Source organism: Lontra canadensis, unplaced genomic scaffold (assembly GCF_010015895.1).
Source record: "Lontra canadensis isolate GAN:19392208 unplaced genomic scaffold, GSC_riverotter_1.0 scaffold18, whole genome shotgun sequence".
NCBI classification, from domain to species: Eukaryota; Metazoa; Chordata; class Mammalia; order Carnivora; family Mustelidae; genus Lontra; species Lontra canadensis.
Window position 1 is genome coordinate 12028712 of NW_022631012.1, and position 17470 is coordinate 12046181.

Sequence of the window (17470 nt, forward strand, 5' to 3'; positions counted from 1 at the left end):
GGGAGGATCTCAGGCCTACGCCCTTATGAACATGGAGCCCCACCAGGGGAGTGAGCCTTGGTCTCAGGACCCTGCGATCACCACCGACCTTGAGATCACATCTGCAGTGGAAACCCAAAGTTGGACACTTAACCAACTGAGCCACCTAGGCGCCCCAACACCTTTTTGTTTCAAACCATTTCTGGGGAGCGCCTGGGTGGCTCAGTTGGTTGTCGCTGCCTTTGGCTCAGGTCATGATCCCAGAGTCCTGGGATCAAGTCCCGAATCAGGCTCCTTGCTCTGCAGGAAACTTGCTTCTCTCTCCGCCTCTGACACTCTGCTTGCTTGTGCTTGCTCTCTCTCTCTGACAAATAAATCTTTAAAAAAAAAAATTTCTGGGGCACGTGGGTGACTCACAGGTTAAGTGTTTTTGACTCTTGATTTTGGCTCGGGTGATCTCGGGATTGTGGAATAGAGCCCTGTGTTAGGCTCCAGGCTCGGTGGGGAGTCTTCTTCCTCCTCCCCCTCTCTCTGTCCCTCCCTCAGATTGTGCACTCTTAAATAAATAAATACAAATAACATTGTTAACTGGAATTAAAATAAGAACTAAAAAAAATAAGAATTAAAAAACAAAAAAAGCTCACGACGAGAAAAACAAACTCAGAAGTGGCATTCTTAGTTTTTATTTTAAGTAAACTCTACACCCAGCATGGGGCTCAAACTCACAACCTCAGTATCAAGAGTCACAGAGCTCTAATGTCTGAGCCAGCCAGGTGCCCCGGTGCTCTTAATTCTATTTTCTTCTGAAAGTAACACAAAAATCTAGTTAATTCGTCCACAGGTCATTCACTCTTCACTACACAAAGATTAAGGCCCTTACAGGTGAGAACACACAGGAAGGTCTACAATTTGGGGAATGGAGATATTCAAGACATACAGAAGGAAATGAATGGTTTTTAAGACCCCTTTAAGCATTCTCTCACTTTATTCTCAGAGCAAGTTTAAGTAATCTGCCCGAGTACTTTACCATATACCCTAAGTGTGACCTCCACCAAGAAGCACCTAAGAGCTTCCTAAAAATGAACTCATGGGCTCCGTCCCAGATCTACCGGACTCATCTGCAGTTTATCAGGATCCCCAGGTGATTCTCATACATGTTAAAGGTTTTAATTACTTGGCCCTAATGCCCATTATTCTAAGTGGTACAGCTGGGATAGAGGATGGGCCTGAAACAAGTTGTAAAGGATGCTCTGGGAGGTGCCTGGGTGGCTGTGGGTTGACTCTTGGGTTTCAGCTCAGGTCATCACCTCACGGTCCTGGGGCCAGGCTCCGCCAACAGGGAATCTGCTTCAGGATTCGCTCGCCCTGCCCTGCACACCCTCTAAAATACATTTTAAAATCTTTAAAAAAAAGAAAAAAAAAGATGGCCTTGGAGAAGCAGCAAAGCATTGAAGAGGACTCTTCAGAGAACTGCAGAAAAGTGATCTGAGCTTCGAGTTCTGGAGAGTACAGCTCCTCCAAGGCCGTGCATGGTAAGCACACTGAGGACACAAAATAGTAGATACAGAAATATAGGTTATTCTTTTTACTTCTCTATGAACTGATTTTTTTAAAAAGATTTTATTTATTTGACAGAGATCACAAGTAGGCAGAGAGGCAGACAGAGAGGGGGAAGCAGGCTCCCTGCTGAGCAGAGAGCCCATGTAGGGCTCAATCCCAGGACTCTGATTTGGTGACCCAAGCTGAAGGCAGAGGCTTTAACCCACTGAGCCACCCAGGCACCCCTGTGAACTGTTTAAAGTAGGCCTGATGCCCCAGTTTGGAGCCCAACACAGGGCTTGAACTCAAGACCCGATCAAGCCCCATAGAGGGCTTGACCCAGGACACGGAGCTCACCACCTGAGCTGAAGCCACCGTCCCATGCTTAACTGAGCCACCCAGGTGCCCTGATACAGTAGTTCAAACCAAAAAATTTAAATTTACACTTTTAAAGAGATGTGGAATACAGTGGAGAATCATTGCTTTTTCATTTTTTGAGAATCAGCAAGCTTTTTATTTTTTCAAGTAATCTCTACACCCAGTGTGGGGCTTGACTTCACAACCTGAGTCCCACGCTCTACCAACTGTCAGCCAGCACCCAGATAATCTGTAGGTCTGAAGTATTTTGTATGGCCCACTCACAGAAATAGTTTGCTCATCAAAATTAAGTCATATAATGGTGAGTGCTGTGAAGTGTGTAAACCTGGAGATTCACAGACCTGTACCCCTGGGGGGAAAAATATATATATGTTTATAAAAAATAAAATTAAAAAAAATAAAAATTAAAAAAAAAATTAAGTCATATAAAACCCACCTGCACTTCCCATTGCAGACTAAGATCCTAAGGCTCCATTTTAGAACAAAGAGCCAGAACCTACCTTCTGGTTAGTGTTTTGAACAGTTAAGAGTTTAGCAGTTAGAACTGATGGCTTAGGGAGGTGTGGGGGGATGCGGTAACTGGGCGATGGACATTAAGGATGGGCATGTGAAGTAATCAACCGGGTACTGTATGTAACTGATGAATTCTATCTCTGAAACTAGTAATATAGTATATGTTAATTAAATTGATAGCTCTGTGATTAACTAGATTTTTTTCCCAGGCCTGTATGAGACCATTTAAAGTGATTAGAAGTTTATTAATTAGCATTCTCAAAGTCTATCCTGTTTCAGATAGAAAACTTTTACAGCCCTTGGCAGGTCTATGGACAACTCTCATCAAAAGCTGTTAAAAATCTGTTATGTCAAAAAAATAATAATAAAAATAATTTAAAAAAAAAAGTAACTAAAAATCTGTTACATCCCAAGTCAAGAGGTACTAATGATAGTAACATTCTTCTGGGAGCAAAATAACCAGTTTTATTTTGTAATTCTGTCTAGGGATAGTTACATGTACTTCCTGTAGCACTTACTTCAAATATCTAAATTTGAAGTGTACTTACACCTCTGAAAATTTTTATCTTTTTTTTGCCCCCTACAAACCACTGTTAGATGGAGAGGTAACGTTGACCTCGTCTCTAATCTATAAGTGAGGAACTGAAGTTAAGAGGGTCTGTGGACTTGCCAAAAGTTACATGAAAAGCAGAGGGAACTCAAAGCTATAATCATTTTATTAAAGACTTTATTTATTCATTTGAGCGAGCGAGCGAGCAAGCGAGCACACGGTGGGGAGCGAGCATGCACAGTGGAGAGGGAGAAGCAGACTCCCCACTAAGCAGGTAGCCAGACATAGGGTTTGACCCCAAGACACCAAGCTTATGACCTGAGTTGAAATCAAAACGCTTGACTGAGCCACCCAGGTGTCCCAAAACTAGAATCATTTTGGCTCATCCACCTGCTGAATGCTTTTACTGAGCTGGGCTTCACCATCACACCCACGGCACACAAGCGATGCAAGACTGAACGGTCCTACGAAACTCGTAGCTGTCCACTAGGCTGTTTTCCACTTCCAGGAAACACTATTTTAGAAACAAGGATTTCTCTTTGGTGTTCTATGTCCTGGTTTATACCCATGGACATTTTATTTTTGGTCATCTTGTTTTCCTGTTACCCTGCCCATTCTTTACCATTATAAAATCATTTTGTTATCCTTTTAAAAATGTCACCTTAGAAAAAAATCTCCATCTATGTTAATGTTAATAATTATTTTGTTGCTCCAGTCAGAACTACGAAGTAAAATCATGTTATGGATACAATTTTTTTTCTTTCTGAAGGGATACAGGAAAGTTTTGCTCACCTAATTTTAAAATTGTGAACACAAAACACAGCTTTATTTAAATAAATACAGAAGCAGAGAAACAGTTGAAAAAAGTCAAAAAGGGAAAAAGAAACATTAGAGTAAAGCTCTTAAATTGGTCCACCTAATCACAGCCTTCCAGAAGGCTAGAGTTAAGTTTCAAATGAACAATTCACAACTCTCACTTTTCAGCTATACTTATCAAAGCAATAATCATCATTAAATGCTAAATATAGAAAGGATCATAATTGTGTACTAAAATACAGAGATCACAGAACTACCTTAAAATACAAAGAAAATATTTTTATTTGTATAACAAAGACTGAGAAATGACATAATCAAGTTAACAGAACTGGTGTCAAGACACGTAGGTTCGAAAAGGTATCGATGAGTAGGAACTCTGTTTCATCCAACCTTCGCTCAATTACGGAACATTTCTGATACACTCCTGACTGAATCTTAGGTGTGATGTGTCCCGATGACTCAAAGATGATTCCCTTCAATTAGTCCTCATTATCTTTCTTTTTTTTCTTTTTCTTCTTTTTCTCTGGACTCTGAAAGTAACAAATAAGAATGCTTTTGAAAGAGCTGTAAATGTATGGGTGAGGAACAGTAACTTTATAAGAAGCGAAGTAGTTCAATTTCCCTCAAAAACAAATTTGGTGAACGATTAAGACCTAAAAATATAAAAATCACCTCTATGAAAATCTGTAGCAAGTTATATTCTCTCTTCCTCAAAGTAAACCCATTTTGTAGTTAAGATTTTAGGTTTGGCCTTTTTACAACAATATCATTTTTATTTTACTGTTCCATCAATAAAAACCACCTCAACTGCCTGCTCATTTCTAATACAGACAGTTCAATAAAATAGAAACCCGGCCTGTGCCAACAAAGTATTAAAAACAAACATACAGGAATTGCTGTGCTGGTGCATGGTTCCTCCTCAGAAAGTGGTTCTTCCTTAATATGTTTCTTTTTGTCCTTCTTTTTCTTCTTCTTCACAGATGTCTCCTGTTCTTCTACCACTAGTACTCCTTCTTCTTCTTCTTCTTCCTCTGTTGCTACTGGGGCTTCTTCAACTGAGTGGGGTTAAGCACAGACACAACAATTAACATTTTATCAGACCTCACTTTCCCACCTTTCAAATCTCAGTTTTTTTCCCATCATTCTGGCTGACTATCCAATGTTTATTATAAAATTCTTTAAGTGGAAAGGTCCTTCAAACACCTACCTAGTCCAAGATCACTAACTTTATGAAGTCATGCAGCTATCTACGGAAATTAGGATCAGGACAGATCATTGGATCTCCAAACTCAATGTTTTTTTGGCAGTTGTCACTTTATTAGAAAGGATTAAGAATCTGTGCTCTGGAGGGGTGCCTGGTTGGCTCAGTGGGTTAAGCATCTGCCTTTGGCTCGGGTCATGATCCCAGGGTGCTAAGATTGAGCGCTGCTTCAGGCTCCTTGCTCGGCGGGAAGCCTGCTTCTCTCTCTCCCTCCATCTGATGCTCCCCTCCCCCTGCTTGTGCTCTCTTGCTCTAACAAACAAAATCTTAAAACAAAACAAAACAAAACAAAACTGTGCTCTGGAGTTAAAAGACCTGGGTTTGTTTCAACCTGTTGTGACCCTGAGAAGTCACTGAGTTCTCTAAACCCCATTTACTGCCCATCTTACCAGATTTAACGAGATAACGTATCATGCTTGGCTCTTAAGAATGAGGACTTTAAAAAAAAAAAAAAAAAGACTCCATAATATATACCTATCACTAGAAACTCGTTCACCAAAAATTTTATTTAGCACCTACTAAGTGCCAGGCTATATCCTAGACAACTGGACACAACAGGACATAAAACAGACAAATCCCTGTCCATATGTAGCCTTTTTTTTTTTTAAAGGACTGGAGGGAATCAAAGGATAACTATATAATATTTTACACAGTAATCCTTGCTAAGAATGAAAATAAGGCAGGAAGAGGAACACTGAGGAAGGCAGTGCATACGGTACTTCAGACAAGACAGTCAGCCAGGCAACACCTGGAAGAGGCAAAGGAGTGAAAAGATGGCACCTGTCTTGAGGCAAAATACTCCAGGTAAAGAGAAAAGCAAAAGCTAAGGTTATTTTGGAAGAGGAGGAGAGTTAGCAGGATCAAAGAATAACGAGGAGGCCAGTGTGGCTAAAAGGAATAAAACTGAATGAGAGAATTAATGGGGGGTGCCCTTGTGGCTGCTACATTAAGAAAAGCAGTTGTGGGGGCGCCTGGGTGGCTCAGTGGGTTAAGCCGCTGCCTTCGGCTCGGGTCATGATCTCGGAGTCCTGGGATCGAGCCCCGCATCGGACTCTCTGCTCAGCGGGGAGCCTGCTTCCTCCTCTCTCTCTGCCTGCCTCTCTGCCTGCTTGTGATCTCTCTGTCAAATAAATAAATAAAATCTTAAAAAAAAAAAAGAAACGCAGTTGTGGATAAGGCAAGTGGTTAGATTCTGGATATATATTTTCAAAGCAGAACTGCATTGACAGGATTTGTTGCCAGAATAGGGGCACCTGGCTAGCTCAGTTGGTGGAACATGTGACTCCTGATCTTGGGACTTTTTAAAGTTTGAGACCCAAACTGGGAACAGAGTTTACTTAAGAAAAATTTTACCAAAACAAAAAAGAGGATTTGGTGCCAGAGTAGATTTGGGTTCTAAGAAAACAGTCAAGGTTAAAGGCTAAAGCAACTAGAACTGCCATTAGTAAGACAGACAAATTTGTGGAGCAACAGACTGAGAGTGACAAGGACATAGGAATGTTAAGTTTAAAACGTATACTGGATGTCCAAGTGAAGACACTGGAGTCTGCTGTTTCAAATGCTACTAATGGGCTTAGGGATCACCTCCCTGTTCAATAAACAAAGAGAAACATAGGAGTTAAATAGCTGTTTATGTTGTCTTCAGCCTGGGCAGGAACCCACATTTGCTGATAATATACTTTTGACCACTAAGCTATTTAGAAACCAAACTCAACAAAGGTATTGTTAGTAAATGGGGTTACTTGCTTATCAGCTTTGCAAGATAGCTGAGTTCACTGGAGAGTACCTATTAAATATTATTACTATAATGGTATGTTACCAATGTTATTACTCTAGTCCATTCTATGTAACAGAAAACAATATAACAAAAATATTTTGGCAACTAATTTAAAAACCATGAACTTTTTTTCTTTTTAAGCTAATTACCAAAATAGTTCACGTGGTAGAAACTAAAGTTTGGTAAACTTAACATAATACGTGATTCCGTATTTTCAAAGAAATGCTTCTCACACTCCTCTATGAAGTCTGATAAATTTAATACCTTAACTGTTCTCAAGGAACATGACGATGGCTTATTAAAACACCATTAACTTTCAATATGGGTGGTTTCTCAATAAAGTTCAACGGCATATGCTTCCCCAAGACATACGAAGTCTTTCTTAAAGAATATGAATATAAACAATATTTAAAAAATTCTGGGTGCCTGGGTGGCTCAGTGGGTTAAGCCGTTGCCTTCGGCTCAGGTCATGGTCTCAGGGTCCTGGGATCGAGTCCCGCATTGGGCTCTCTGCTCAGCAGGGAGCCTGTTTCCCTCCCTCTCTCTCTCTGCCTGCCTCTCCGTCTACTTGTGATCTCTCTCTGTCAAATAAATAAATAAAATCTTAAAAAAAAAAAATTCAAACTGACCTTTAATTTTAACCTTGGCTTTTTTGGCCTTCTTTTCAACAATTTCGTCTTCTTTATCTACCTGTTCTATCTTGCGTTTTTTAGAACAGGCTGGCAGTGTGGAATCACCAGAAGGATCATAAGTCTTTACTTCACTGTAAGAGTCAAAGAATTATAGACAATCTCTATAAATACTTATAAATGAACTAATTCTAAGGTAGTTTAAAAGAAATGCCATTAGATAATACTTACGTAAGCATATAATACTGTTTCATTTTAGTGGTTTTGAGGCAGTTTATGAAAACTAGTAATTTCCAAAAGGTAAGGAGGTATCAATCACTATTTTCCACGTAAGTGAATCACACTTAAAAGGAAGTGGTGAGCTAAAATGAATTCTCATTTAGTAATCAATGTAATGACTGACTATGGTATAGAAAAACATTCAGTCAGGGCACCTGGGTGGCTCAGTGGGTTAAAGCCTCTGCCTTCGGCTCGGGTCATGATCCCAGTATCCTGGGATCGAGCCCCGCGTCGGGTTCTCTACTCAGTGGGGAGCCTGCTTCCTCCTCTCTCTCTGCCTACTTGTGATCTCTGTCTGTCAAATAAATAAATAAAATCTTTAAAAAAAAAATTCAGTCAGTACGGGGAAAAACAAAATTTCTTTACAACAAATGATTATTTTAGAAATTAAAAACTGAAGCAATTTAAGTTTTAGAAATAGGGTAATTCAGGGGCACCTGGGTGGCTCAGTTGGTTGAGCGACAGCTTTCGGCTCAGGTCATGATCCCAGAGACCTGGGATTGCGTGCCGCATCGGGCTCCCAGCTCCGCAAGGAGTCTGCTTCTCCCTTTGACCTTCTCCATTCTCACGCTCTCTCTCTCAAATAAATTCTTAAAAAAAAAAAAAAAAAGATTCCCTAAAAGCCTTCATTTGCCTTTGTTCTAATGTAGCAAAAAAAAATTTTCAGAAAAAACTGAAGCACTAAGTGCCTAAAACAAGAATAAATCTCCTAATTGGCGCTTCAAGTACATGTCTTTAAAGTTAAAAGCAGCGTGCTTGCTTCGGCAGCACATATACTGAAGTTAAAAGTAGGGGCGCCTGGGTGGCTCAGTTGTTAAGCCTCTGCCTTCAGCTTGGGTCATGATCCCAGGGTCCTGGGATCAAGCCCTGCATCTGGCTCTCTGCTCAGCAGGGAGCCTGCTTCCTTCCCTCTCTCTGCCTGCCTCTCTGCCCACTCCTGATCCCTGTCAAATAAATAAATAAAATCTTTAAAAAAAATAAAATCCACACTTATCAAATAAAGACACCAAATTCAACTTTAAACATTACAAAATATATATATACACAATCCTTGTTGAAAACTTGGAAAATTCATAAAACAAAATGTTGATGCCCACAGAACACTTTTGCTTTCTTTCCAGAATAAAGGAAACAATTTTTCTAAATACATATGTTTAAATATATATATAAGTATATACAGTAAGATTGTTACTCCTTTCCCAGTTTAAAAGCATACTATTAAAATTCTTTTTTTTTAAGATTTTATTTATTTATTTGACACAGAGAGAGACGTCACAAGTAGGCAGAGTAGCAGGCAGAGATAGAGGGGGAAGCAGGCTCCCTGCTGAGCAGAGAACCCGATTCGGGCCCGACCTCAGGACCCTGAGATCATAACCTGAGCCAAAGGCAGAGGCTTAACCCATTGAGCCACCTAGGTGCCCCTACTATTAAAATTCTTAAGGAATTACAGGAGTCCTAAGGGAAAATGTATGGGTTAATGACTAGAAACATTTTAAAGGCTCCTGTACATACTGTCAAACCACTTCCCAGAAAAGTTGCGCCACATTGTACTTCCATCATCAGAAACTTAGCAGTACTGAACATCACCTCAAATAGCCACAATACCTCTCCCTACACGTATCTTTTGTTTGTTTCATGGCGAGGTCTGAATACTTTACTATTATGCCTTTTAGCTATTTTCAGACTTTTGTCTTTAGGTTTCATTGTGAATTAATGGAATTGATTTTCTTTTTGACAGACGGTATACTATACAGAAGCTATGAATGACAAATATTTACTATCAACACCCGAAAATGAACTTGTTAAATATTAAGAAGGGAAAAAAAAGCCAAGGGGCACCTGGCTGGCTTGGTTCAAGGAGCACCTCACTCTTGATCTTTGGATTCTGAGTTTGAGCCCCATGTTGGGTACAGACATTACTTAAATAAGAGGGAAAAAAAGAGAAAAACCAAAATATACACTACGTATATATTTATTACAATATAAAAATGTTCATGTGATTAAAAATTCAAAATATGGAAAACTATAAATAGCAAAGAAAAATAAGACACTCAAGTGTTTACGTTTTATTATAAACACTGCAGCTGTCAATTAAAATTCCATCAAGCAGGTATTGCTCACCCATCCTCCCCAGATGTACTCACCTTTTATGTTCATATTTTTCTGTTTTTGCTAATGCTTTTCCCGTTCCACTTATTTTCCTTATCTAAGAAAAGGTATCAATTCTTAGTAAATACAAGGGTAACTGTTTAACAGCAGGGAAAAAAACATAATTAGATACAGTAATATTAATCATTAAGCTGCTTAGTAGGTGAAATGAACAAGTACATAAACCAGTTTAAGTTTATTCACTTCTGCCAACAGGCACGATATGGTCCTTACCCCTCTATCTTCCAAGGTCCTCAGCCTGGCCTCTAATTTGGCTCGGTTCTCAACCCCCATCGCAGAACTGGAGTCCTCGCCAAGAGCGTCATACCGGATAGCCAGAACAGTCTTGGCCGCCAGCATCCGAGAGATCTGACGGAGCGTGAAGTGAGAGGCACTCAGACCGCACTCCGAGTTGAGACCCGAAAATCCTCAACCGCGTGCTCATGCGAAAACTGGGGCACATCATCAACTCTATCACTCATTGGAGGATTCTTTTAAGTCCGGAATTATAAAATTATTACGATTCCCACAACCCAAGCCACCTAGCTTTATCCGGACCTCTCAGTGGCGAGCCGGTTACACACAACTCCGTTCACTTTGCTGGGCGAGATGATCCTGCAGCAGTTCGTGTCTCACACAAGCTCAAACTACCCTTCTAATGTCTTCCTTTACTTTCTACTCAGTGGCCTTAGTTCTACACCATGATGTCATCTGGAAAAGGCACAGCTGCCCTTGTAAGCTAATTAACAATTTTTCAGCCCCTTTCATCAATCAGCTCTGAATTTCGTAACATTTCACGTTTTTTTTTTAACATTTCAACTTGTTAAATTATGTGCCCTAAGCAAAAAATGTGCCGAAGACTCAGTTTTTTCTTCTTCTTCTTCTTCTTTTTTTTTTTTTTTTTTAAAGATTTTATTTATTTGTTTGACAGAGAGAGATCACAAGTAGGCAGAGAGGCAGGCAGAGAGACAGGAAGGGAAGCAGGCTCCCCGAGGAGCAGAGAGTCCCATGCAGGGCTCGATCCCAGGACCCTGGGATCATGACCTGAGCTGAAGGCAGAGGCTTTAACCCACTGAGCCACCCAGGTGCCCCAGACTCAGCTTTTTCATCTGTAAAACAGATACCCTACATCTCACAGGGCTATTAAAAGGACTCACTTAAGTCCCACTAAGAGTTGAGCACAGTGCATGGTTATTATTTCATAATTTATAAATGATGATGTTAAGTTGATTTCTTGCCACATAGAAAACTTTTGATGTGCCATCCACGCCATCCTTCACAAACAGGTGGATTCTAGAAAAATCCTAATACAGCAAAGGAAAATGGCTTTAACAAAATTAGTAACACTTGGGACGCCTGGGTGGCTCAGTTGGTTAAGCCGCTGCCTTCAGCTGAGGTCATGATCCCAGCGTCCTGGGATCGAGTCCCACATCGGGCTCCTTGCTCAGTGGGAGCCTGCTTCTCCGTCTGCCTCTGCCTGCCACTCTGTCTGCCTGTGCTCACTCTGACAAATGAATAAATAAAAATCTTAAAAAAAAAATTAGTAATACTTTATCTTAAAAAAAATAATAGTAATAATATATATATTTTTTAAAGTAAGCTCTACACCCAACGTGGGGCTGGGAACTCACAACCCCATAAGCAAGAGCTGCATGCTCTACTAACTGAGTCAGCCAGGCGCCCCCAGCAACACTTACTAATTATTATTTTCTTTCAGTACACAAAAGTGCTTTTTAGCTCAAGAATTCATCATTCTCGGGGCACCTGGGTGGCTCAGTGGGTTAAGCCTCTGCCTTCGGCTCAGGTCATGATCCCAGGGTCCTGGGATCGAGCCCCGCATCAGGCTCTCTGCTCAGCAGGGAGCCTGCTTCCCCCCTCTCTCTCTGCCTGCCTCTCTGCCTACTTGTGATCTCTGTCAAATAAATAAAAATCTTAAAAAAAAAAATCATCATTCTCTATTTAATGAAAAAGAAACAGGAAAATTTTATTGCATACCACAGAACAGGCAGAAGATGAGTTATCTGGGGGAAAAAAAGAAAAAAACCACCTGCCTCAGAAGACATGCAACTCACCTTTCCTTTGTGCTTCGGACTTGTCTGGCCTACAAGTGAAGCATGATAAATGAGACCGTATTTGGGGGTATCTCGTCTAGACTTGAGGGCTCTGAAGAGTGCCTTTTCTGCTCCAAGAATCTGAACCGTAGAAGCTGCATGTTTGGCCAAATTCAAAAGAGAACCTTCCAAAAAAAAAAAAGAAGTATTTAAAAGGAATGCAATTCCAAGTACTTAAAAGTTCCATGTATTAAGTGTAAGACATATAATCTTAGTATTACAGGCACCGAGTAAATAAAAATCTGACACAATACAGATTCCAGTCTGAGATTCCCTAAAAAGCCTCAGTTTTTGTGGTTCATTCATGGAGCAGCGTAAGCAGAGGCTTACAGTGAACACTGAGGACGAACTGAAGGTTAAGCTTATTACTTCAATTATATACTTATTTGCCCCAGAGATGGTATTATACTATTCTGTATTCCATTAGCATTCCACCGAGGAGGCCTTTAGACATCAAATATTCTACTTTAGATATGAAAAAAATATACAAACAGAGGGACACTCATAGGACATCTCAACAGTATCACTATGCATTAACTTTCTCACACTCTTATCTGTTAAGAAATGGATGAGGAGATAGAAGCATACTAATCAGGTATAAAAAGTTGCTGCTTTGTTAGATTTATCGCATAGATTTTGTCAGAACAGACCCCCAGTATTAATGCCCAACCACTAGATACCTATTTAAAATTCAACAGACTTCTGTTAAGCCCTGCATCTCGTACCCCCGAAATGTAGTTAAGGCTACGAAAATTTGGATGCAGAAAACAAAACCAACCAGACAATCCCAGCCTCACAGCTGAGGGCATCTGAATGGCCTGTCGGATTAATGTTGTTGTTACAGGGCCCTATTCTAGTTTAGATACTTTGATATAGAGGATATTTTATGATCTTCTGTGATAGATTTTAATGATTAACTCCAATAATATAGTAGTATTTCACTCTATTTGCTAATATTCAATTATACAGTATATTTTATAGCATACCTTCTTTGTAACATCACCAGATACATACATGAGGTCTTATTATAAATTCATTAAAAATATTTTGCATGTCGAATACATTAAAATAACAAATTCAGCAGTGAACCAGATTCTTGATCAAGGGTATGTATCACCTGTTGTGAGAACTACTGCTATTTAATCTGATGATTTTTTTGTTTTGTTTTGTTTTAGAGGGGTGTGTGTGCAGGGGGGACGGCAGAAAGGGAGAGAGAGAATCTTGAGCAGGCTCCGACCTGAGCCAAAATTAAGAGTCAAGCACTTAACCAACTGAGCCCCTAATCTGGTTAAATTTTTAGTATTAGGAAATATTAACTGATTTCATTCTCCTGCTTTCATCTGATTATTCTCACTAATGGTAATAAACTTCTGACAATGGACCACAAGTGTCTCAGAAGAGGTAGTGACTGAAGATGCCTTCATTATCCAAAAGGAAATCAGGCACAGGAATCAGAATCATCACTGAACACCTACTTGGTCCTTAGTCCTCTCCCATATACCATCTACTTATATTTATTACCTATAATTTCTAATAAATGTAATTTGAAGATGAAAAAATAATCCTAGGTAGAAAACAATCTACTCTAGGTATCCCTATTTATAGGTTACATTAAAATCATCACCTGCATGAGCAATGAGCCGTGCTCCCACTAATTCCCCAACCATGACTGTAACATTTGGTGCAATGGCCATCATTCGATTTTGTAGATATTCATAGAGCTGGGTTCTATATTCTGAGATTTCAATTACCTAGTATAAGGAACAAGATGAATATACCATAAATGACTTGTGTAAAAATCACATAAAAACCACATGTCTGAAAACACTGGAGCCCTAAACTGTCCTAGATAAGCCGCGTAATCCTGGGAAAACAAAGCATCCTTTCTCTCAGCTTCCCATTTTCATAAATTTTATGAGATAATAAATGCAAACAACCTAATATACTGCTTAAAAATACCAGTCAATATTACTGTTATTTTTAAAAACTCTAAGGGCTAGACATTATGTCATCCTCTCTGTGATTCTTTTTTGCGTGTGTGATTCTTTTTTTTAAAGATTTTATTAAGTAATCTTTACACCCAACATGGGGCTTGAACTTACAACCCCAAGATCAAGAGTCACATGCTCTACTGACTGGGCCAGCCTCCTTTTTGTTATTCTTCTTCAGTGATCTCCAAATGGGGCGTGGGGGCGGGGAGAAGCATTCCAGGCTACAAACATAAAGGCTGGAATTAAATAACTCAAGCTGTATTTCTGTTCCCTTAAGGGATTCATAATTCATTATCCAGACAATGCCAGTATAAATAAATTAGATAATCTTCTTTCAACTTACTTCAGTATGTATTTCCCCCCTAAAGTATAGAAATCAAGATGGCATCAGATGAGGTAGTGACTGAACACCCTCATATTTATCAGGTGGATCAAGTTTAAAAATCATCATCGCCATCAGAAAGTTATCATTACATAGCCGGTCCCACCACAACCAGTTTCCCCATGTGTACAGTTTACCTGAGTGCAGAGATGCAGAATATTGCAAATATCTTCTTCTGAAACCTCTGTTCCCATTGATATCTCTGCAGCTGCTTTCACTTCTGCTTCAACTTCCTCTGGCAGTAGTTCAGAAAGTTTGGCTGAGGCATAATTCTTCCTATCGCCTATGGAATGTTTGCAGAGGATGAGGGAGAATCACTCTTCAACAAATTATATAAAATCCAAATAGTCAAATAAAAAAAAGTAGAGGTAAGCCAATGAAAAAGGTTCCTAAACAAAACAAAAAGTGAACAAGTTTGACCTACTAATTTTCCTTATGGAATGCTTGATTTTTAGAGATTAAAATCTCTCCCCATCATCTCCCTCTAAAAAGATATAAATTAGAATAAAAACAAAATACCCCATACAATAGAACTAATAACACTATAACAGACAATTTATAGCTAAGGTTTTATTAAATCCAGGGCCATGAATTCTTGGGGCAGCAATATAAGCCTGGTAAATTCTATTTATTAACAATATTCAGGTTTTTCTACTAATATTACTGTACACTGGTATGGAATACAAACACTAACAGTATAGAGAGCAGCACCAACTTTAGTGTTATAACATATGCAGGATATTCCAAGTCTCAGTTGCCCCTATTAAATTCCCTATGAGATACATTCCACGTTAAGAAGCCATTTTAAGAAAAACCAAATGAGAACCATGATCTCTTGCTGTACCCGCCACTGAAGTCAAAGTTCAAGTTAATGGTCTCTGAATTCTAATAGACCCTAATTTGACTATACTCCCAAAATACACACAAGGCATAAGGAACTCTGGGAAGCTTGTTAAGAAAAAATGTTACAACTCATGTTTTGGGATGCAAATAAATTGTTATTTTCAATGCCTTAAAGGATAGTTACTCACCGACTTTCTGTAAACACTTGCAGTATGTCAGATTATCCGAAATAATTTTTCCTAATTCAGGGAAATGCCAGCCATACCATTCTCTACACCGCATGATATAGTTGTTTAGTTCTTTATCTAAGTCATCTAACAAGGCTGCAGTATATTAAAATGAAAGAGAAAAGAGGAACATAAAATGGCTTTATAAAACTAAAATATACATAGAACTTATCATTTTAACCATTTTCAACTGCAGGTTTCAGTGGTATCAAGCACATTCACAATGTTATTTAACAATCACCCACTACCCATTTCCAGAACTCTTTCAGCATCCACATGGAAACTCTGCACCCATTCAATAGTAACACCTCATCCCCCATCTTCCCCCATCTCTTGGTCATCTCTTCTACTTTCGGTCTTTTATCAATTTGCCTGTTCTAGGTACCTCATAAGTGGAATCACACAACAGTTGTCTTTTTTGTATGGCTTATTTCTCAGCACATTTTCAAAATTCATCCATGTTGTAAACCTTTTTATGGTTTAAAAATAGTTATTATCTGGGATGCCTGGGTGGCTCAGCAGTTTAAGCAGCTGCCTTTGGCTCAGGTCATGATCCTAGGGTCTTGGGATCAAGTCCCACATAGGACTCCTTGCTCAGCAGGGAGCCTGCTTCTCCTTCGGCCTGCCACTCCCCCTGCTTATGCTTACACTCTCTGACTTAAGAATAAATGTTTTTTTTTAAAAAAGTAAAAATAAAAATTATCCATTGTGTGAATCGGCCCCATTCTGTTTATCTATTCATCTGTTATGGGTATTTAGGTGGTTTGCATTTTTTGGCTATTGTGAATAACGCTGCTACAGACACAGGTGCATATCTATCTGTGAGTACCTGCTTTCGGTTCTTTGGAGCACATATCCAGAAATGTAATTGCCATCTAAAGGGATTTTTAAAAGTGGAAACAAGGATTTGAGGTTTCCAAAATACACTTAATGGCATAGGACTGACCTACTATAAAGCCAAGTGTAAAAAGCACAAAGCAATAGATCCCACGTACCGATCTGCCTCATGGGAAACAAATCTGTTAACATCACTAGTGTTAATTCACATTATCTCCAACTAGTCAAATTACGGGTGGCTTGCCTTTTCTATTCTGCATTTTCTAGTTATTTACTTCACTATTAACAATTCTAATCAACCTCCTTTTCCTTCCTCAACTGATAAAATTATAAGAGACAGGTTTTTTTTTTTTTTTAAAGATTTTGTTTATTTATTTGACAGAGAGAGAGATCACAAGTAGGCAGAGAGAGAGAGGAAGGGAAGCAGGCTCCCCGCCTAGCAGAGAGCCCGATGTGGGGCTCGATCCCAGGACCCTGGGATCATGACCTGAGCTGAAGGCAGAGGCTTTAACCCACTGAGCCACCCAGGTGCCCCTAAGAGACAGTTTTAACAGCACAAAAAAGTTATAAGGATCAGATATCATATGCACTATACTTACAAATTGCCTGAACAATCATGGTGTCCACTTTATCAGCACTGAATTTCAATCTGTATCGGGACAAGCTGGGGATAAAGGGGAAAAATAAAAAATTACTGACAGCATCTACGAAATGAGTTTATTTGTTTATTATTTATTTGTTTATTTGACAGACACAGATCACAAGTAGGCAGAGAGGCAGGCAGAGAGAGAGGAAGAAGGGAAGCAGGCTCCCACCGAGTGGAAAGTCCGATGTGGGGCTCGATCCCAGGACCCTGGGATCATGACCTGAGCCGAACACAGAGGCTTTAACCCACGGAGCCACCCAGGCGCCTCCAAAATTAGTTTAATTAACATCTTAAAAAACTCTTTATTTATATATTTTTTAACTTTTTAAAAACCCAAATCCCTAGGGGCACCTGGGTAGCTCAGTCTTTAAGCATCTGCTTTCAGCTCAGGTCATGATCCCGGGGGTCCTGGAATTAAGCCTTGCACCGGGCTCCCTGCTCAGCAGGAAGACTGCTTCTCCCTCTCCCACTTCCCCTGCTCGTGTTCCCTCTCTGAGTCTGTCAAAAACAAAATAACAACAACAAAAAAAAAACCACAAAAAACCCCCCACATCCTTCTCCTTA

General features: G+C 39.6%; 1 protein-coding gene and 2 non-coding genes across 3 annotated transcripts in view; all 3 read right to left on the reverse strand.

Moving 5' to 3' along the window:
- Positions 1-4033: 4033 nt before the first annotated feature.
- NOP58 (NOP58 ribonucleoprotein) overlaps positions 4034-17470 on the reverse strand; it is a 30058-nt gene continuing 16621 nt past the window's right edge. The window contains exons 6-15 of the mRNA XM_032860061.1: positions 16860-16924; positions 15385-15519; positions 14491-14636; positions 13605-13731; positions 11942-12105; positions 10104-10238; positions 9866-9927; positions 7443-7576; positions 4664-4830; positions 4034-4305 (exon numbers count right to left, since the gene is read on the reverse strand). Of these exons, the coding sequence (XP_032715952.1) occupies positions 4255-4305; positions 4664-4830; positions 7443-7576; positions 9866-9927; positions 10104-10238; positions 11942-12105; positions 13605-13731; positions 14491-14636; positions 15385-15519; positions 16860-16924 (1186 nt within the window). The 3' untranslated portion in view covers positions 4034-4254. The remainder of the gene's footprint in view (positions 4306-4663; positions 4831-7442; positions 7577-9865; positions 9928-10103; positions 10239-11941; positions 12106-13604; positions 13732-14490; positions 14637-15384; positions 15520-16859; positions 16925-17470) is intronic.
- On the reverse strand, positions 13368-13451 carry LOC116869270. Its single transcript, XR_004383011.1, has one exon. It is a non-coding gene; the product is annotated as a small nucleolar RNA SNORD11 (small nucleolar RNA).
- LOC116869271 lies at positions 14351-14430 on the reverse strand. Its single transcript, XR_004383012.1, has one exon. It is a non-coding gene; the product is annotated as a small nucleolar RNA SNORD11B (small nucleolar RNA).